Here is a 20,857-nt window from a genome sequence, read left to right as displayed (position 1 = left end):
AGGCAGGGCCCACCAGCATGGGGTGCAGGGGCCTCCGGTGAGGAGGGCCTCGTGGGGTGCTGGCACCAGCCAAGACGGAGGTCAGATGTTCTGGGTCTACACGTACATATGGAGATCAGGCCAAACTCATGGCTACCATAGCAGGGCTTAGGCTGGGAGCAAGGCACTCAGCCTCACAGAACTGGGCTCTCCGTCAAGGATCCAGCAAGGCAAGGCCACACAGGGGAAACCAAAAGCTGGCAGCAGCACCAGAATCTGCTCCAGTACTGCTTTGGAAGAGCGGCTCTCAAGGTCCCCAGTCAGTGCGCTTCTGTAGCTGGATACTATTGACTGCCTGTAACTCAAATGGGCTTAAACGGTCGTCTCTACTGGTCCCTGTGATTGAGTTCCATGTGACAGCTCCATACGTAGGTTAGCACCTAAGCCTTATATCCAGATAGAGAGAAACCATTCCATTTTGGGTCTCAAAGAGCAAGGCATCTTTTCCCAGAAGCCTTGGGCAGACTTTTTCCTCCCATCTCTGTGACCCAGACTGGGTTGTGTTCTCATCTGGGAACTAAAGTGAGCAGAGAAGGACATACCTGACTGGCTTAGGCCTGGCCTCTGGAACCCAACACTGGCCAGGAGTCTGGAACTGCAAGGTTGGCAGGAATGGTTAGGTGTGTCAGGCGCCTCCCAAACTCCCCCCCCCATGCACCCCCGCTGCCAAACTGGGGTCACTGCCAGACCACATGGGTGCTCCACAGTGGAGGGGGCAGGAGTGTGCAGCAGATGAAGGAGAGACAACCCCAATGTCCCCACTGATTCCTTTGCTTGAACACACTCCGTGGTGTTGGCAGCCAGACCAAATGCTGGGGCAGAGAATAGACCTTGCTTTCTGCATCCTCCCGGGAGCCTGGTACAGAGACACAGCCGATGTGCAATAAACGTGGAATGAATGAAGTGCCTCATTAACCAATATGATTTCAGTGGATTCACACATCACTTTATCCTATCACCACACCCATTTTACAGGGTAGGAAACTCAGCCATGCCAAGTGACTAATCAAAGTCACAAGGGAGGCACCTGGATGGCTCAGTAGGTTAGGCGTCCGACACCTGATCTTAGTTCGGGTCTTGATCTCAGGGTTGTGAGGTCAAGCCCCGTGTCAGGCTCGATGCTGGGTGTGGAGCCTATTTAAAGTCACAACAAAGTGTACACCTTTGTGTTGGTGAGCCTGAGGCTCTTCCTGGCCTAACATAACAGGTATGTCCTGGGCTGGGAGAGGCAAGAGGGGATGAACAGACATCCCAGGAAGGAGCAGAAAAGGCCCAAATGAATGAAGGTGGAATCGTATACAGCACTAGGCATAGGACTGTACCCTTTCTAAAACCCTTCTCATAGTCTCGTTTTACTTTGATACTGCTTCTAAAGCTGAGAATAACCGATGACAAGCCCGTATGTATCCAAGTTGGGATACATGAATTTAGTCCCCTGAATTTTTTGAGAAAATTTTGGTACAAATTGCTTGAAATCAGTGTTAAAAATCTATCGAGTGATAAATTAAGAAGTAGCCCGTGTCACAACATATTCCTGTGTCGAAAATGTTTATAGTGAATCTAAGCCTAACTCCTGCAGCTTACTGGAAACGAGAGAAATCCAGAATATTTGTCACTCTACAAGACAACTGGCCTTGTCTGTCCAAAAACTCAGTGTTTCAGAAAACAAGTTCTAGGTTTAAAGAGATTAAAGGGAACAATAACAGTGCTCAGACCCTGACTGGATCTTTGTTTAAAATACATTAGTGGAACAACCAGGAATATTGGAACATGGATTGAATGCAAACTTAACGTTAATTTGATTAAGTGTAATAATGGTGGAATTACAATTACGTAGAAAAAGACCACTATTTTTAGGAGATGCACGCTGAAGCATATAGGGGTGAAGTCTTGAAGTCTACAACTTATTTTCAAATGGTTCAGCAAATGTATACACACACACACACATAAAGCATAAATGTGGCAAAATGTTACTTTGTTAGATCTAGGTAGAGGGCATATAGGAGTTCATCCTATCTTTTTTCAATGCTCCATTTTGAAAATTTTCACAAAGTTGAGGGAGATCTTTAGATTTTCCATGTAAATCATCACTTTAAAAATGCTCTGTCAGGGGAATGCGCCTGGGTGGCTCGGTCGGGTGTCTGCCTTTGGCTCAGGTCATGATCCCGGGGTCCTGGGATTGAGCTCCACATCGGGCTCCCTGCTCAGCGGGAAGCCTGCTTCTCCTCCTGCCCTTCCCCTGCTCATGCGCACTCTCTCAAATAAATAAAATCTTTAAAAAATAAAAAATAAAGATGCTCTGTCCTTCAGGCAAGGTTTTTCCAAATATGGTCTCTCACCATCAGTATGAGAATCACGAAAGAAAACAGAGGAATGGCCAATGAGCACATGAAAAGAACCTCAACATCAGGCATCCAGAAAAGGCCAATGTAATTACAGACTTGTGGTATCACTGTAGGGCTCTGAAACTGATGTAACGTGTGTGCCGATGACACTGGATGAAAACAAATGCAAATAGAAACCACACCGAGCTAGCACTTCACACCCATGAGAATGGCCACAGCGAAGAAGACTGGCAACATCGGGGCTGATGAAGATGGGGAATGGCGAGAACTCAGATTGTGTTGGTGCAGGGATTATAAAATGGTCCAGCTACTTTGGGAAACAATCTGGCAGTTTCTTACGCACACATCCTTACCATACAACCCAGTAATCCTCCTCTTGGGTACCAAGAGAAAGGAAAACCTACCTCCAAAGACTTGTATGCGAATGTTCAGAGCAGCTGTATTCATAACAGCCAAAACCTGGAGACGACTGTGAGATCACCAACCCGAGCAGAGAGAAAGTGGGGTCCACCTCTGCAGAGCAAACAGCTATGGACCCGTGCAGCAACGCAAGCGAGCCTTAGAAAGCAAGAGTACATACTATATGCCTTTTTTCTATGAAATCCTAGAACAAGTTCAACTCACCTGTAGAGACAGAACACAGATTCACCTGGGACTGGAAGTCAGGGAGGATTGGCTGCAAAGGGACACGAGGGAACTTTCTGGGGCCTGTGGGACATATTCTGTATCTCGCTTGGCAGTGGTGACAAAGGCAGCTATGTTTGTTGCAAAGTACTCCCGAGATAGGTACATTTTCTTTTGGTCAAACTGTATCTCAATAAAGTTGATTAAAATCCATTTACATCTCTTCCCCCCCACCCCCATGGGCTCTTTTAGACAGGGTTTCTCAAAATATGGTTTCTGGATTATCTGCTTCAGCATCACCAGGAAAGCTGGTAGAAATCTGCCCTACTGAATCAGAATCTCAGGACGGGGTGGAGGAGGAGTCAAATATGCCAGACACTGGCGGCTCTTCCACCACTGGCCGGCCATCTGAATGGACCCCAGAGGCTGCTGGACCCACCCGTGCCAGTGGCCGGTCCCCACAGCTCCGTGACCCCAGCCAGCGCTGGGGGCAGCGCCATGATGACATATGGCTCTCACACACCAGCAGCTGGTGGTGCCTGGTGGGAAAAGAGACTAGAGCAGTATCTCAGGAGGAATTCCATGCAGACCAACCTGCTGCATAAGCTCCCCAGCCTGTTTTGCAGAAAGGGAAAGATGCACTCTGACGGCCAGGCTGGAACCTGTGAGAAGGCCTCTCAGCGAAGGAAGTAATGACAGGCTGTAAGCAGGGGCCGCCACAGGACCCACTTCAGAAGCCAGCAATTCTCAAGCTGGGCTGTGCATCAGAATCTTGTGGACCTTTTTAAAAAGTCTAATTCCTCTTTCAATCATAGTAGTACATAAATACGGGCTCTTAAACAAAAAACCCCATGAATATGGCTTTAGTAATACTAAAGTATGCATATTTAAAAAACAACATTGGTCCCTCTGTAATCTTATTCTTCTGGGGATGCTGAAATTTTTTAAGTGTACAGCTTGATGAATGTTTATGTATGTGTCCACCTGACCCTGTTCAAATCAAGAAGCAGACCACTTCCAGCACTGTAGAATATCCACTGGGGACCCTTCTCAGTTCATCTTTCCCCACATAACCACATTCTCACTTCTGTCACATCAATTAGTTTGAAGGCAACCACTTTAAATTATTTTTGCCATTTCTTCTAGTATTTTTTCCATATTTCTTTTTTTTTAAAAGATTTTATTTATTTATTTGAGGGGGGGAGGGGAAGGGCAGAGGAAGAGGGAGAGAGAATCTCCACAATGAGCGTGGAGCCCGAGGCGGGGCTCGATCTCACGACCCGGAGATCATGACCTGAGCCAAAACCAAGAGTCGGATGCTCAGCTACTGAGCCACCCAGGCACCCCTCCAAATTTCTAAATAATATGCTTACACTGCTATTTCTTGGTCTGCCTATTTTGGACAGGAACTAGTAGCTTCTTAGGACAAGTAGATCCAAAGTTCACTCTCCTTCCCCTTCCTCGCCAGGTGAAACTTAAAAACTTTAGGACTTCCAGACTGTGGCACCAACTGCCCCACCCTGGCCACCTGTGCCCCGGGTGCCCCCCACCTGTGGTCCCTGGCCTTGAGCTGGGAGCAGCCAGAGAGCCAGGCTCAGGACCTTGCTGAGTAGCGCTCGGAGGTGTGAATGGAACCTGTTACCAAGCTCCGGAGTTAAATTGTAGTTGGAGTAAGAAAGCCATGAGAAACACCAGAGTGCTTCTAAGATTTTTATTGCTTGTCAAGTGCACTCTTAGGACCCCACCCCTTTCTGCCAGCCAGCCCGTGCATTCTGTACCAACTGTTGGTGTGAATGGACCAGTAAAGGTTTCTGCTTGAGAGGAAGCTGAATGCATGGCCTGCCCCCGAAGAGGAAGGTCGGTTGGCCCAGGACAGTTGGGTCGAGGGTTCGGCACCAAGATAAGATGCAGGTACTGTCTCCGGTCACTGGGAGAGGTCTGGACAGGCTGCAGGGACTAAACCAGTCCTCCGGCCGCCCCCCTGTGGCCACTCCCTCTCGCCTGAAGGCCCCTCCCTGAACCCCAACACAGACATCTTCAGGCTGGTGTCCCCACACTTGCCGGTGGAAGAGCTGCCTCGAATCTCCCCACAATTCTGATTTCCTTCCTCACTTGGACCCCCACGCCTTGCAGCTCCCTGGTTCTCCTGCCCGGGCCGGGGGGCCGAGGGGTCCCGTCCTCTGCATCTTCCCACCTCGGGCATCAGCTGCTCAGAAGTCCCGCCAGCGCCGCACACCGCAAACCTTACCCTCTGCCAGCTCGGGGCCGGGAAGGAAACCCTCCTCTTCCCTCCTCCGGGGGCGACCACTCCTCACTTGCTGTCCTCCAGACGCTGTTGGTCAACGGTGTCGGCCACGCGCCCAGCCGCCCGGAGGCGGCATCCCAGCGGAGGCTCAGGCCCTGCGCTCAGGTGAGACCCGCCGGGCAGCACTGGGATCGCTAAGGCCTCGGGTCCCCCAAGACTGAGGGGGTGTGCAGGTGTGATTAAGCAGGTGACGGAGAGGATGGGAAATGGCCATTTTAATGAGGGAGAAACCTAGGCTCAAAAATGCTAGAGAAACCATTCCAAGGGAACCGCTTCAGAAGCTGGAAGGGCCACAGAAAGCCTCCTCGCCCTTGGACGTGACCTGCCTGAGCCGGAAGTCCAGTCCCTGGTTGGCTCAGAAAGGGCCCCTTGAGCACAGAGCAGGGAGACCCGGAAGTCTGGGTCCAGGGAAGAGGCTGCCCCAGCTAGCAACCTGGCTTCCCCTGGGGGCGCTGCATGCCCCCAAGTCTCAGGACGGGCGGAACCCAAGTCACTTGGTCCCCTTGGCGCAGACCCATGGTCTTGGCGAGGCACAGTCCAAAGCTACCAGCTTGCCTCCCTCCAGGGCCCCACACTTGAGCTCCGGCTGGTCCTCCTCTTCCTCCGGGAGCCTGGGGAGGGTGAGAAGAGGGGACAGAGCTCAGGATGATGGCCCCTGCTGGCCTGTGTGCCTGCTGCCGATGGGCGTGGCTTGATCACTGCACAGGGCCGGGGAGTCTGGAAAGGGCCCTGGGGTGGGAGTCACGAGGATGCCCCATAGCTCCAGAGAACCACCCAAACCCCTCTGTGCAGCACCCCTTATCTACAGAACAGGGTGACGATCCTGCTTGGGTGAATGCTCTGGAGACCCAAACAAGGGATGGGGTGACCAGGACTAAATGACACTAAGGCTCCAAGCCAGGTGGGGCAAGGAGGGTAGGGTGTCTCCCAAGAGGTACCCGAGGCTGCTGGTGGAACAAGGGGCTGAATCTGGGAACAGACAGACGGTGGATCCAGATCAGCAGTGGGGGAGGTGCCAGCAGAGGGGAAGGCCCCAACCCCTCTTTGGCGTCTACTGTGATGTCATTCTGGTTATACTGGGGACAGAGAGGCCACCCACCCAGGCCCATGGTCACTCACAGCGGGGGCGATAGTGGGGCCCCGTCGATCCAGTGCCAGCCCTGGGGGCCTCGCCGGGCCGCCACCCAGGAGTACTTGGTGACTGGGTATCTGCTCAGGAAGTCCTGAAGGAGAAAAGCAGCTGGTCACCCTTCTTCCAACACTAGTAAGGCTGCCCTGGGGCTTCTGTGCCCCCCTCCCTGCAGTACCCCCAGCAAGTTCCCAGCTCACCAAGAGAATGGACCCAGCTCAACCCAGCTCTCCCCAAACACCAGGAATTGGAAAGCTGTATTGGATGCTTGCTGGTCGGCAGACACTGGGGACCGGAAATGGGGGGGGCCCATCTCAGCCTCAAGGGGAGAGAGCATGTTAACGCCGGTGCCCACCGGGCAGCGCAAGATGGGTACTGAGGGGACAGAGAAGAGGGGAGAAAGCACATCCAGGTAGCAAAGAGGCGAGGGCCAGGGCCGATGCGGCTGGGAGCAGGGGGCCAGCGGTGCGCTTCTCAGTTAAGTCGCATCCGCTCAGCACATTATTAAGAACGTTTTTAGGGGCGCCTGGGTGGCTCAGTCGTTAGGCATCTGCCTTCAGCTCAGGTCATGGTCCCAGGGTCCTGGGATCAAGCCCCGCATCGGGCTCCCTGCTCGGCGGGAAGCCTGCTTCTCCCTCTCCCACTCCCCCTGCTTGTGTTCCCTCTCTCGCTGTGTCTCTGTCAAATAAATAAAATCTTTCAAAAAAAAAAAAAAGAACGTTTTTAAGAAAGACAAGTACAAAGACCGTGGAGCCATGAGAGGCAAGTTATAGGACATCAGGGGTTACCGTGAGTATAAACGCTGACTCCGAGTTGTGGCACGATTACGGTAATGACAAAATGTGTTGGCACGAGAATGCAGACATACAAGGAACGACAAGAACCACAAGTACGTTGGAGAACTGTTAGAGATGACCTTTCTCTTACATATTTGTCCTTGGCGTCATCTTGTTTTTAGCAACTAATGAAAGGAAAAAATGGTATTTAAAAATGGTGTTAGCTTGGAAAAAGATGCTTTAATGTTGTAAGTGCGGGCGTGAGGCCGCGAAGCCAGCGCAATTCCAGAACCTAACTTGCTGCCACGTCACATGAACGGTCACATCCTTCCTACCACTCCGATGAGTGATGCCACTTTGGAGAATAAATCCAAGAACATGAAGGGGAGAAAATGAACTACCCAAAGGTAACACAGTGTTACTTAGAAAGAAAAAATGGAAACTACCCAAATGCTCAGCAATCAGGAAGTAACTGGGCACATTACGGGATATCAACATGATGTAAGATTACAATGCTGCTCAAGATGCCAAGTACGTGGAAAATGTCACTATGAAATCACGCCGAGTGAAGAAAAGCAGACCGCACCAGGAAGTACACGTTGCTCACAACATCCAGAAGCCTCTATTCATGAGGGAAAATTAGAAGGAGACTGTCCTATGTGAGTTTAATGTATGCCCAGCTCTTCCCTAGAAAACTTGTCTAAGTTGAGGAAGCCAAAAGCTCCGTATTTAACCCTGGTTATTAGAAAGTAAGCACGAGAGTAATGACCGTCCCCTCGGTGCCACTCCTAGTGGTCCTTCGGGTCTCGGTGTAAAGGTCACTTCCCGTAGGGACACCGCGTGCCCACCCCCTCCAAGGTGAGCTCCCGCCCCCGGGCCGCCGGAGCAGGACTGCAGAGCTTGGTGCACGGCTTGTCGCTTTCCGACCTGGGACGGTGACCGCGGCGAGGACGGGGAAGGCACACACAGCCGCACGTGGGCCGGAGCCCGGGCTGGGGCCCGCCAGCAGGGCTGGGCAGGGAGCTGGCGAGGCGGCGGCTGGCAGGTGCGTCGGAGGGCAGAGCCGCGCTGGGCTCTGGCTGCAGCGGGGGGGGGCTCCTGCGGCCGGCACCCCCTTCCTGGGAGCGGGCGGCGGCCGGTTCGGGGAGGCACACCGAGGCATGGGGCTGCTCCCAGGGCCGGGACACCCCCTGTTCAAATTCCGTGTATGGGACCTTAGGCAAGTACCCAAACTTCCAGAGCTTCAGTATGGGCCTCTGAAACGGGGGGCCCGTCCGTACGGAGGCCCGAGAGGATCTGTACAAAGCCAAGGGCACCGAGTCCACGCTCGGCCGGGTGGTGTGCAAACGCAGCCCCCGACACAGGGGACCTCATCTGATGTTCCCAGCACTGCCGAGGGGCCCCTGCCCTCAGTCCTGGCCCCAGGCCACCCGGCTGTCCCTCGCTTCCACCTCCGGGCCTCCCATGACAGCGGCGTGGCCTGTCCCTGCCCACTCACTCCTTTCCACCCTTCCTTGCAGCTCCGACTCCGTTCACTTGTTCTCACCGCTAGCAGAAATGATGGTGTGGGAAAAGCATCATCCAGAGACGAAAATTCCAGAAACTCGCCAATCAGCTATGGTTCACAGACCTGCGCTGTGGTGCCGCCGCCGCGGTCCCGGGGCCTCCACGGCCTCCCGCGGGGGCTGCTCCAACTTCGCCACCAAATGTCGGGCCGCGTGGGGACGGGAGCCCGAGCGGAATGTACTTGAAATCCCACATTTGGCATCTTAAAGCGGAGGTAAATTACCTGCTCTGCCCTCAAGCATTTCCTTTTTAAAAGTTGTGGTAAAATCGTATCACGTATCCCGGAATTTAGCGTTTTCACCATTTTCAAGCGTCCAGGTTGGTGGCACTGGGGTCATCCACACTGCTGTGTGACCATCACGGCCGTCCGCCCCCAGAACCTTCCCATCTCCCTGGGGGGAGAACTGGTGTGCACTCACCCCCCGCCCCCCCCCACGCCACCAGCCTCACTCTGTACATTTCCGCTTTCGTATTCAAATGCTCCGATTAGTTAATTGTCTTAATCCCAGGATGGGTCCATCTGCGTGTTTTCCCACCTTTCTGCAGCCAGCCTGTGTGGCTGACGGTCCGTGCGCGCCCCGGGTGCTCCCCGCGCCCTAGGAAACACAGCTGTGCTGAAACCAAGGGCGCAGACGGCGCTTCAACGTTCTTCCTCTTCTTCCTCTTCTCTCACCGTGAGCAAACCGAGCTCTTGGGGAGGACGAGACCTGCTTCTCCGAGCTCTGCATACGGCTGCCGCCACAGGTATGTCCCTGGGCGTGTGCGTCCCAGCTCCGGCAGCCTGGCCTTTGCCCACCGCCTCTGCCAGCCCGTCTCCAGCTACCCCCCCCCCCCCCCAGTGCCTCCTGGAGCTTCTGGCCCTCGTCCAGAGCTCAGAAGGATCCCAGAGCTTCCCCAGCCATCATAGTCCAGAATTTAACTGCCTGGGACCCAAATTCTCGGTCCTTTTGCAAGGAGCTTACCCAGACTTTTCTATACTTACTTATATTTCAAATAATTGATCCTGTATGCTTAGTTCTACAAGAATTCTTTATCCCAAGCTTGCAGTTTGGATGGTGTAAGCTCACCTCCCCCTTGGAGGACACACCAGCCACAGGGAGGTTTTTGCTCAGAGGGCTGAGGTCATGCTGAACTGAACCTGTGTACTCAGAGGCGGCAGGGCAGAGGCAGGCTTTCTGAGGACACGTGCTGGGCTCGGTGGGTCCCTGGCAGGCTCGGCCCCCTCCCCCAGCTCCACCGCTGTCCAGGGACCCACCTCCGTTCCCATTCCCGCTGGCCTTCATTTTGCAGATGCCACAAGGGAAGGTTCCTCAGCACAGCCTATTCTTATCTGACAAATATAAGAACTCTGGGCCTGGCCCAGGCCCCTGGCAAAACCTTTATATACTGATCTTCTTCATAGGCTACTGTCCCCCTGGCATTTCCTCCCAATTATACATAGCCCACATTATTAGCAGAACGTTTAGAAAATTAAAAAAATAAATAAAACTTTAAGGAAGAAGAAGAAAAAAATCACTCGTAATCTTGCCCCCAGTGGTAACCACGATTAGAACAAGGAGTATACATATTTCCTTTCTGTGTTTTTTCTTTGCATCTATCTTTTTACCATACTGAGATCCCAGATTTGGTGTTTTCCCATCTACATTGTATCTTTTTCATTTCTCCATGTTTTTTGAAACTGTAAGTGTTATTCCTGGTGGATAAAATAACCCACTGTAAAGTATTTTCTCCAGAAGTTTTATGTCCACCTCCAGGGAACTCTCCCAGAGAGAAAGAGAAAGGCAGGGACCCCCTTCCCTGTTGTACGGTGCAGAATAGCTTTGGGGTCAGGACTGGGCAGGAACAGTTCAAGAAAACAAAAGGTCACATATGAGAAATCTTAAGTAAAATATTAACAAGTCAAATCCAGAAGTCCTGGGGAAGAAAAAATCATGGCTAAGTAAACTATCTAAAGAGGCCTAGAATATTAAAAACAAAACAAAAAAAACAAACAACAATGTAATTCATATAAAAAGAGATTCAGGGAGTAAACAAAAAGATATCATCTCAATAGACACACAAAAAAGCATCCAATGAAGTGAAACTCATTCAGGTTTAAAACTCTTAATAAAATAGGAATAGAGGGCGCCTGGGTGGCTCAGTCGTTAAGCGTCTGCCTTCGGCTCAGGTCATGATCCCAGGGTCCTGGGATCGAGCCCCGCATCGGGCTCCCTGCTCAGCGGAGAGCCTGCTTCTCCCTCTCCTGCTCCCCCTGCTTGTGTTCCTTCTCTCGCTGTGTCTCTCTCTGTCAAATAAGTAAAATCTTAAAAAAAAAAAAAAAAAAAAGGAATAGAAAGGAATTTTCTGAAATGATAACAGAAGGGGAAAATAAGAGATAAGAGGGGGAGATGACAGCACATGAGAAATGTCAACAAAACTTGGGTAGCTGGACAGCTGTAATCGGCTGAGCAGACCCAAGAAAGCTCTGTGGTTTTTCAAGGAAAAGGTTGAGTGAGAGGAAGCTGAGAAAGATGCCAGTTGGAATTGAGAAGCCCCCAAATGCTCAAAGATTAGAGGCAACAGGTCCTTCTGGAGGCCAAGCTACGGGAAGAGGGGCCTGGAGAAAAAGTTCTGGTTAAAAGTCCTAAAAAGAGGGCGCCTGGGTGGCTCAGTCGTTAAGCATCTGCCTTCGGCTCAGGTCATGATCTCAGGGTCCTGGGATCAAGCCCTGCATCGGGCTCCCTCCTCCGCGGGAAGCCTGCTTCTCTCTCTCCCACTCCCCCTGCTTGTATTTCCTCTCTCGCTGTGTCTCCCTCTGTCAAATAAATAAATAAAATCTTTAAAAAAAAAAAAAAAGTCCTAAAAAGAAGCAGTGAATGCCTCTCTCCTACCCCTTCCCACAAAATCCACTCACCCCTCCCAATACAGCAGATCACCAGTAGAACTTTGAGAAATAAACTATAGGGGACCGGGGGATCCAGAGCACCAGGTCTGGCTGAGGGTTGGAGGTACTTACGCTAGAAAAGGGGAGGGATTAAGTGCTATGTTCTTACAAGTGAAACCGTGGTTCCCTTTCCCCACTGCTCCTGGAATGCTGACATCCCACCATTCACTTAAAAAAAAAAAAGAAAAAGAAAAAGAAAAAAGAAAAGTTGAGCCCCAGCCTGATGTCCCCATTGCAAAGCCCGCCTCTAAAAAAATCCATTGCATCCCCTCACCTCCACCCTGACACAGAGCTTCCAATCTGTTCTTTAGTGCCTTACTCTTAATTATGACAGCTGAGGATCATCAGACATTTTAGGAAATTTTCTAACATGAAAGACAAAAAAAAAAAAAAAAACCCCACAACAACTCAGTACATAGAATAAAAGGTACTTGCAGAAAAAACAGACATGATACAGGGAGCAGAACAAATTTCAAAAACAAAGTTAGATATAACTACTATCTATAATGAGATAAGAGAGGGGCGCCTGGGTGGTTCCATGGGTTAAGTGCGTGCCTTCGGCTCAGGTCATGATCCCAGGACCGGTCCTGGGATCGAGTCCCACATCGGGCTCCCTGCTCAGCAGGGAGTCTGCTTCTCCTTCTCGCTCTGTGTGCATATGCTCTTGCTCTCTCTCTCAAATAAATAAATATTTATAATGAGATAAGAGAAGATACTGCATCCTTGAAACAAATAGGACACCATAAAAAAAGGACATTTGAAGAACCAAAAAAGAGTTCTCAAAATTACAAATAAGGCAATAGAAATAAAAATGAAGAAAAACACCGACAAAGGGATAGGACTGTTCAGTTTCAGGACAGAGGGAGAACAAAGATAAAGGCCCTGAAATTTGGGGGGTGGGGGGTGGGGGAGTCACATAAAAGGATCAGAAATCAGACTTATTAAATGGTAAGACTGAACACTGGAAGGTAACGGAGCAAAAGCAGCACAATTCTGGGGGACAACTATTTCCACCCTAGAATTCTATACCGAGCCAAGCTGTCAGTCAAATAAGGTTAGGATAAAAGTATCTTCAGACATGACAGGTCTCAAGAAATTTACCAGGCATGCACTTTTTTTCCGGGAAATTTACAGTGTATGTACTCCACCAAGAAAAGGCTATAAACCAAGAAAAAGTCTTGAGATCAAGGAAACAGGGACCCCACATAGGAAAGAGGCAAAAGCAATGGAGGCAAGATTCCAAGACAACATATACCTTGAGCACTGTGCACCTTCCCTCCACAGGACAATATAGACCAATATAGTGATTAAACACCTAGTTCTGTGGTTTCTTGATTAACGTCTGCCACACTCACTGCTCTGTTAGCCGTGTAAAGGTGGGGACTGGGTGTTCTGGGTCATCCTAGAATCCCCAGTGCCAAACACAGTGTAGGTGCTCGACAAATACTTATGGAATCACTGAGGGAAGGAACCCTCACGGTTAACTGCTTGGCCAGAGCATCCCCGCTCCCCTCTTCCCAGCTCTGCCTCCACTTAGAATGAAGGGTAAGTTGAAGACCTTGGAACCCTGATGTCTGGTCCTCCTGCATGTCACGTTATTTCCCCAGGCTTTGGTGATTTTCTCTGTAATGTAGAGATGGACTAGATCTTTGCTAGGAATCTGTGATCTGTAATGATACCTACATCCTTCCACAGCCCACCGCCTCCTTCTCACCTGGGTGTGGCTCAGCAGCGGGAGGGTAGCCTGGTGAGCTGAGCAGAACGCCTGGCTGGCCTCCCAGGCCTGAGCTTCGGTAGAGACGTAGTAGCAGTGCTCCTCGGACCACATCCAGCCCTGGGGGCACGGCCGGCACCTGATCCCTGCAAGCACAGAGACCACTATAAAGAACTGAATGTATGCATGTCAAAAAAAAAATCAAAATCTAGGGCTCCTGGGTGGCTCAGTCTGTTAGGCATCTGCCTTCAGCTCAGGTCATGATCCCAGGATCCTGGGATCGAGCCCCGCATCGGGCTCCCTGCTCAGTGGGGAGCCCGCTTCTCCCTCTCCCTCTGCTGCTCCCCCTGCTTGTGTTCTCTCTCTGGTTCTCTCTCTCTCAAATAAATAAAAATCTCTAAAAAAAGAATAATGAATAAATAAACAAAAAAAATCAAAATCTAGCCACCGTTTTGAGTGAGGGGGCAAATCTGGAGCGTGGAACTGGCAAGCCTTGGGACGGCAAGCAGGGTGGGCAGGGCCCGGGCAGGCTGTAGAGTTTGTGCGGTGCACAGAGCGCCCCCAGGTGGGAGCTGTCAACCCCCTGCTTGTTAGAGCACAGGCTGTGTCCAGTGGGAGGCAGGAGCTCTTTGTCCCTCTGTCTGCTCAACAAGCCCAGTGTCTTCACGCGGCATCTGCCCAGTGCGGATGTCTTCTTCTAATTCTCACAAAGCTGCTGTAAGGACTAGATGCCCTGGTGGTGGACAGAGGAGGAGAGGGGACCGGGAGGAGGCACCATACCTGCTCTAGAAGCCAGAGCCACGATGGCGACTGCGGACACGGCCAGAAACACAGCCATGACCGCCAGGGCCCAGCGCAGGGACTTCATGTACATAGGCAGCCCTGGGGGAGGGGACAACCAGGAGAGACGGGTTAGAAGGAGCCAATCCAAACCACACCCAACTCGGAACCACACTGACTCACACATCAGCACCCCACCGCCTTGGCCCAAGACACCACAAAAAAACACTCAATTTAGGTTAGAACTTCCTATTTGGGAGAAAAATGCTAGAGGATATTCTGCTTCTTAAATTACTAGAAGACCTAAGAGTTCGTTCAAGAAAGAGAACAGATGACTGGCTGACAACCAGTTGCTGAGCACTGAATGTGCATGAGACACAGGGCACAAATACCACCAAGAACAGGGCCAGACCTCTGCGCTCACAGAGCTAAGGGTACCAGGAGCTACCCCTCCAAACGAGAGGGATGCGGGTTCCATTTCAACTTCAACAGATCTGGGTTCAAGTCTGGCCTCCACAAGCCCCCCACGTGTTTTTGGTGTTTTCCCATTTTTTTTTTTTTTTTAAGATTTTATTTATTTGACAGAGAGAGACACAGCGAGAGAGGGAACACAGGCAGGGGGAGTGGGAGACGGAGAAGCAGGCTTCCCACCGAGCAGGGAGCCCGATGCGGGGCTCGATCCCAGGACCCTGGGATCATGACCTGAGCCGAAGGCAGATGCCTAATGACTGAGCCACCCAGGCGCCCCAAGGTGTTTTCCGATTTTGGCAGTGCAATCACCTGCCTCTTCTATCTCTCCAGGTCACCGGGGGCCGATAGTGAAGCACCGCGCAGGGTGTGCTTTGCAGGCGGGCGAGCAGGACACAGACGTGAGCCACCAGCAGCTCAAGGCCCCGGGGGACCCAATAGCTGGAGGGAGGCTTCAGGGGGGAAAGGAACTCGCAAGACTGAGCCGGGCAGGAGGAAAGGCGGCGGCAGAGGCTCAGAGAGAGAGAACGTGTTCGAATGTCAGCTGCTGCCCTGGTGATGGAGTGACCGGGGAGGCCAGAGGGGAAAACGGGGAGAAGAAAACACAGTAAATGGTTAATCACGGCCATCGGCAGTTGTAAGCAGCTTTCCACCTGGAAACATCTAAAGTAACTGAGCACTCCTGAATTTGATCTCTGCCCGGACACAGAAGCATGAAATCAATTAACGCAAAAGAGGCCTCTCTTTAGATGTGGGTTCAATTTAAACTTCCTGGGGGCGCCTGGGTGGCTCAGTCGGTTAAGTGTCTTCCTTCGACTCAGGTCATGATCCCGGGGTCCTGGGATCGAGTCCCACATCGGGCTCCCTGCTCAGCGGAGAGCCTGCTTCTCCCTCTCCCTCTGCCACTCCTCCTGGCTTGTGCTCTCTCGTTCTCTCAAATAAATAAATGAAATCTTTTTAAAAAAATTTAAAAAATAAACTTCCTGACACTTGGCTGCCAGGGGCTGGAGGACCTGCCAATATCTTGGGGCCGAGGGCTGGGAATGCCACATATCCAGCGTAAGGGTCCCAAGAACTCAATTATCATATTTTTGCCAAAACCTGAAACAGCAGAGGTTAATTCTCCAGCAAATATTTTAGTATTTTGAAAAGACTAATTCCGTTTTTAAAACCACATGCATATTCGTATATACCTCCATATGAATGCACACAACACATACACATAGAAAGTTGGGAAACATTTCCAAGGCTTTTCATAAAACACGTTTTCAATCATAACTCAACTTTAAAAGCACTTTTGAAGTCCTTGATTTCCCATTTCCATTAGGAAAAAAACACTTGCTTCAAAGACTGAAAAGGGCAGTGTGTTACACCAATATACGAAGAGTCACATTCCATCTGTGACCTTTCTGGAGTTTGCTTTTTTTTTTTAATTACATAATCTGCTTCTTAAAGGGATTTGACCCAAATTTTCATCAACTGATAAATGGATAAACAAAATGTAGCATATCCACACAGCAGAATATTCAGCCAGAAAAGGTAGGAAGTGCTGGTGCGTGTTGGACAGTGGCTGAACACGGAGAGCTTTATGCTGCTAAGTGAAAGAAGCTTGTCCCAGAAGGACTCATATTATATGAGTCCATTTATGAAATGTCTGGAATAGGCAAACCCACAGGGACAGAAAGTGGATCAGTGGTGGCCTGGGGGAGTCTGGGGGGTTGACAGCTAAAAGACACAGCATTTCTTTTTAGGGTGTTGAAAATATGCTAAAACCAACTGTGGTGATGGTTGTGCACCTCTGGGAATGTACTAAAGACCACTGGATTGTATGCTTGAAGCGGCTGGAGTGTGCGGTTATATGAATTAGAACTTGATGAAGCTGTTATAACTCGATGAAGCTGTTACCAAAAAAAAGTGATTTGAATAAGCTTGGAATAAAAGATACATATAAATGGAGAGTCTTAAAATAAAAGCAGAACTAAAAAGCCTGGAGAAGAAAAGGAAAAATCTACCAATCACCTCCGTCAATGTAACTACCGTGACTGCACGCTCTGGCCTTTCAGAAAAGAATGCATAAAAGAAATAGAGCAGGTTACACAGGCCCACACACCTTCTACTCAGGGCTGCGCGGCTGACCTTGGGAATGGCCTCCCGCAGAGCCAGCGTCCTCCCAAACTTCCAGACAGAGGAAGTCCTGCCTACCCCCTTTCCAAAGCAATTCCTTTTTTTTTTTTTTTTTTAAGATTTTATCTATTTATTTGAGAGAGAGAGGGAGACCGAGGTGGCATGGGGGAGGGGAGAGGCAGAGGGGAGAGGGAAAAGCAGACTCTCTGCTAAGCAGGGAGCCTGATGATTGCGGGGCTAGATCCCAGGACCGTGAGGTCATGACCTGAGCGAAAGGCAGACCCATAACCAGCTGAGCCACCCAGGTGCCCCTCCAAAGCAATTCCTAATTACACAGGTAACCCAAAACATTCTCCTTACAAAAAAATGAAAACACACATAAAGCTAAAGTCCCCTCTAAACCCATCTTTACCCCACTTCCAATTCTGGACGCCCTTAAATTGAATTCTCTCCTGTCTGCAAACACACCCAGTCCCACGTGGCAATAATAACATACATTCCCCTTTCTTTCCAGCACCTTCCCTTCGGCCCCACTCTCTAGCTTCCACCCGATTTCCTTTCCCAATCTCGGAATGACATCTCTGATGTTACAGTCTGTTTACTCTTGAACTGTGAGTCCATCTTAATTTGCCACATTTCCTACCCGCAGCTGAAACACTGTTTGCTTCCTCCTAGTCAGATCTGGTGGCCTGGGGTGGAACCAGGTTTTGTGGGACTTAAAGGTTATTCAATTTGGGGGGGCGGGGGAAATCTTAAAAAAAAAGAAAAGAAAACTTCCAAATACAAAGCTCAGCATAGGACTGACTCAGAGGGCTCGTGCCAATGAGGGTCCGCGTTTGTGTCAATTTTTCAGGTAAAGTTATTACAAACGCCCCCGCTCCTCCAGCTGGGCCTGACCGTACTGGGCATCACCCTTCAGGGTCCCATTTCCTCCAGGCACCCAGCACTGAGTACATTCTTCCTACCCATCCCACCAAAATTCTAACTACTCTGGAGTTCCTAGGCCACCCCACCTCCTCCAAGACACCTCCTCCCCCAGCCTCTGTTCTCACTCTCAGCTTGAGTCCTCCCTGCCCAGACCCTTCCTGGCTCCATCCCAGGGTGACCTGTATTTATACTTTTTTTAGTCTTAGACCCTTTAATTAATCTGACAAAAAGCTGTAGACCCATTGTGGTAGAGAGAATGCCCCCACCCCCACCCCAAAGACGCCCATGTCTTAATCCCTGGAACCGGTGAATAAGTTAGGTTACATGGCAAAGGGCACTTAAGGTTTTGGTTGGAATTAAGGTTGCTTATCAGTTGACCTTAAGATGAGGAGATTTTCCTAGATTTTCTGGTTAGGCCCAACGTAAACACAAGGGTCCTTAGAAACAAGAGGGAGGCAGAACAAGAGTCAGAGAGGGCAGCAGAAGGAATCAGCCAAACATTGCTTGCTGGCTTTGAATATTCCGAGCGGCATGAACTAAGGAATGCAGCATCCTCTAGCTACAAAAGGCAAGGAAACAGAATCTCCCCTAGAGCCCCCAGGAAGGAACACAGTGCTGCTGACAGCTCGGCTTTAGACCAGTGAGCCCACATCAGACTTCTGACCCACAGAACAGTAAGATAATAAATTTGGGTTGTTTTAAACCACTAAGTTTGTGGCAATTTGTTACAGCAGTGATAGGATAGGAAATACATCTTTGGGGCGCCTGGGTGGCTCAGTGGGTTAAGCAGCCGACTCTTGATTTTGGCTCAGGTCATGATCTCAAGGTTGTGAGATCGAGCCCCGTGTGGGGCTCCACACTGTGCCTGGAGCCTGCTTAAGATTCTCTCTCCCTCTCCCTCTGCCCCTCCCAAGTCTAAAAAAAAAAAGACAATATACCATCATTCAGAAAATGTGCTCACACCAAACTCTGCAAAAGCCCGAGTGATTTGTGTCCCTGAACTCTACCCAAGACCAAGATGTGGCAGAGACCCTGGGGCTTTGAGGCCTGTCTAGCTGGCCTGGTCTTCCTCTCCCCTGGCCAAGCTGTTGGCACTCTGCGTCCCGAACTTTCCAGTTAGAAGGGGCCTTTGCCACCCCCAAATCCTACTCACTTTTCAACGCTTACTCCAGGAAGCTTTCCCATGCCCCCAAGCTCACCAACCACTCCCTCCTGGCTCCTTGTCCAAGATTGTTTTTTTTTTTTTTTTTTTTAAAGATTTTATTTATTTATTTGACAGAGAGAGAGACAGCGAGAGAGAGAACACAAGCAGGGGGAGTGGGAGAGAGAGAAGCAGGTTTCCCGCCAAGCAGGGAGCCCGACGGGGGGCTCGATCCCAGGACCCTGGGATCACGACCTGAGCCGAAGGCAGACGCTTAACGACTGAGCCACCCAGGCGCCCCTTGTCCAGGATTGTTTATATCTTTTTTTTTTTTAAGAGGGGGGCAGAGGGAGAGGGAGAAAGAATCCTAAGCAGTCTCCACGCCCCTCACAGAGCTCGGGAGGGGCTCAATCTCACCACCCTGAGATCAAGACCTGAGCTGAAATCAAGAGTCAGAGCCATAACCGAATGAGCCACCCAGGCGCCCCTCCAGCCTCCTTCTTGTCCCCTGACAAGCACCCCATCCCTCAAACGGACCCCCTCCCCCACACACCGCCCCCAGCAGTCTGGTCCCTAGTCCCCACGCAGTAGCTGCTGAATGGGGGAGTGTTTGGGGCCAAATGCTCCTCAACATACGCGGAAGGAAAGAGGGAGGGAACCTGGGTCGGGGGACCCGGTTCTCGCCGGCACCGTCAGGTGATCCTGGAAGGCTTCCCCTCTCCCGGAAGTCGTCCCACCTCTACTTCCCAACCATGCCGCGCACACGACGAGGTAATGTGCAAGTTCTAGCGGTGGGGAGGCGGAGTGGTGGTGGAAAGGTTTTACTCTTTCACTGCAAACAAATGCAGTCCAGTTACCTAGCCCCGACTGTGACCGATCCGAGGCGGGACAGGACAGGTGGGACCAGGGCAGCGGGGCGGTGGTCCGGGCCCCCTCGGCCCTCCGCCGCAGTGGCCCGGCGCTGGGTGGCTGGGGGGAGGGGGGGTGTTGCGCTCAGGCGGCGTCGTCCCCTCCCCGGCCGCGCGGGCTTACCTATGAGCTTTATGGCCCGGGGCAGCTTGTCGTCGCCGCCCGTCTCGGCGCGGTGCAGCAGCGCGGCGTCCTCCTCCTTCTCCAGCCCCAGGTCTCTGCAGCGGCCGCGGCACGTGGGGGAGCCCGGGGGCTCCGAGCGCCCGTCGGCGGGGCTCGCCCGGCCCTCGGCGTCGAGGCCGCGCTCCGGCCGGGCGGGGGTCCGCGGCAGGAGCGGGAGGGCGGGAAAGGAGTGGCGGGAGCAGGCCGGGGACTCGGGCACCGGCACGGTGAGGAAGCGCGGGGACGGCGCCGGCGAGGGCGCGCGACTGCCACCCGCCACGCCCACGGACTTGACGCGCACGTCCACCTGCAGTTCCACCGGGGCCCAGGTGCCCTGCGGCGGCTCCCCGGGCGCCAGCTCGGCCCCCAGCGCCTCGCCGGCCCGGGGCTGCTCGGCCGCGGTGGGGCCGGGCGACGGCGGCTCGGAGCCGGCGGAGGCCTGGCGGCGGAAGGCGCCGTAGCCCAGGCTGGGGGCCGGGAGCCGCAGGAGCGCCGGGCGAGGCGGGGGCAGCTTCTTCCCGCCGGAGAGGTCCTGGCCTGCGCCCGCCGCTTCCTTTACGGCGCGGGCCAGACTCGGGCTGCTCTCGGGACTCTCGAGCCGTCGCTCCTCTGCGGGCACCTGCGGCTGCTCTAGCCCCGCGACCTGGTTCCCCAAGGGCTCCATTGGGAACTCGGCCCCGGGTGGGTCTCCTCCGGACGCCGCCCGGGCCCGCTGCATCCGGGGAGCGGAGCGACCGAGAGATGCAAAGCGAGCGCACCTGGGCCCAGGTATGGAGTCGGCTTCACCTCCCGGGTCGGGATTGGTCCAGCCTGGTCGCGGAAGTTTTCAGGCTACGCCCCTCTGCCCCCGCCCACCCGAAGGACCCCGCTGGGATTGGCTGCGGCTGGGATTCTGTTGGCCACGCCCCCTTAGGCTCCCCCGGGC

The 20,857-nt window shown here is 52.2% G+C and overlaps 1 protein-coding gene across 1 annotated transcript; it reads right to left on the bottom strand.

Annotated features, from left to right (window-relative positions):
* Window positions 1-4,741: 4,741 nt before the first annotated feature.
* On the bottom strand, window positions 4,742-20,650 carry KLRG2 (killer cell lectin like receptor G2). The gene is made up of 5 exons (XM_032401159.1): window positions 19,894-20,650; window positions 14,202-14,303; window positions 13,422-13,567; window positions 6,433-6,536; window positions 4,742-5,924 (listed from the first exon to the last, which is right to left on the bottom strand). The coding sequence occupies exons 1-5, from the start codon at window positions 20,648-20,650 to the stop codon at window positions 5,804-5,806; spliced, it is 1,230 nt and encodes a 409-aa protein (XP_032257050.1). The 3' UTR covers window positions 4,742-5,803.
* Between the last annotated feature and the right edge of the window lie 207 nt (window positions 20,651-20,857).

The sequence above is a fragment of the Phoca vitulina genome, unplaced genomic scaffold (genome assembly GCF_004348235.1).
Source record: "Phoca vitulina isolate PV1807 unplaced genomic scaffold, GSC_HSeal_1.0 scaffold4, whole genome shotgun sequence".
Taxonomy (NCBI): Eukaryota; Metazoa; Chordata; class Mammalia; order Carnivora; family Phocidae; genus Phoca; species Phoca vitulina.
The sequence above is the reverse complement of the archived record's forward strand: the minus strand, read 5'-3'. Positions and strand labels throughout refer to the sequence as shown.

What these genes read in the sequence shown, in the direction of transcription:
- KLRG2 (XM_032401159.1), bottom strand. Translation starts at nt 20,650, where the DNA reads ATGCAGCGGGCCCGGGCGGCGTCCGGAGGAGACCCACCCGGGGCCGAG. An exon ending in CCGGGCCATAAAGCTCATAG is followed by an intron (nt 14,304 to 19,893) that starts GTAAGCCCGCGC and finishes CCCCTCCCCCAG; the next exon opens with GGCTGCCTATGTACATGAAG. An exon ending in GGCTCTGGCTTCTAGAGCAG is followed by an intron (nt 13,568 to 14,201) that starts GTATGGTGCCTC and finishes CTGTGCTTGCAG; the next exon opens with GGATCAGGTGCCGGCCGTGC.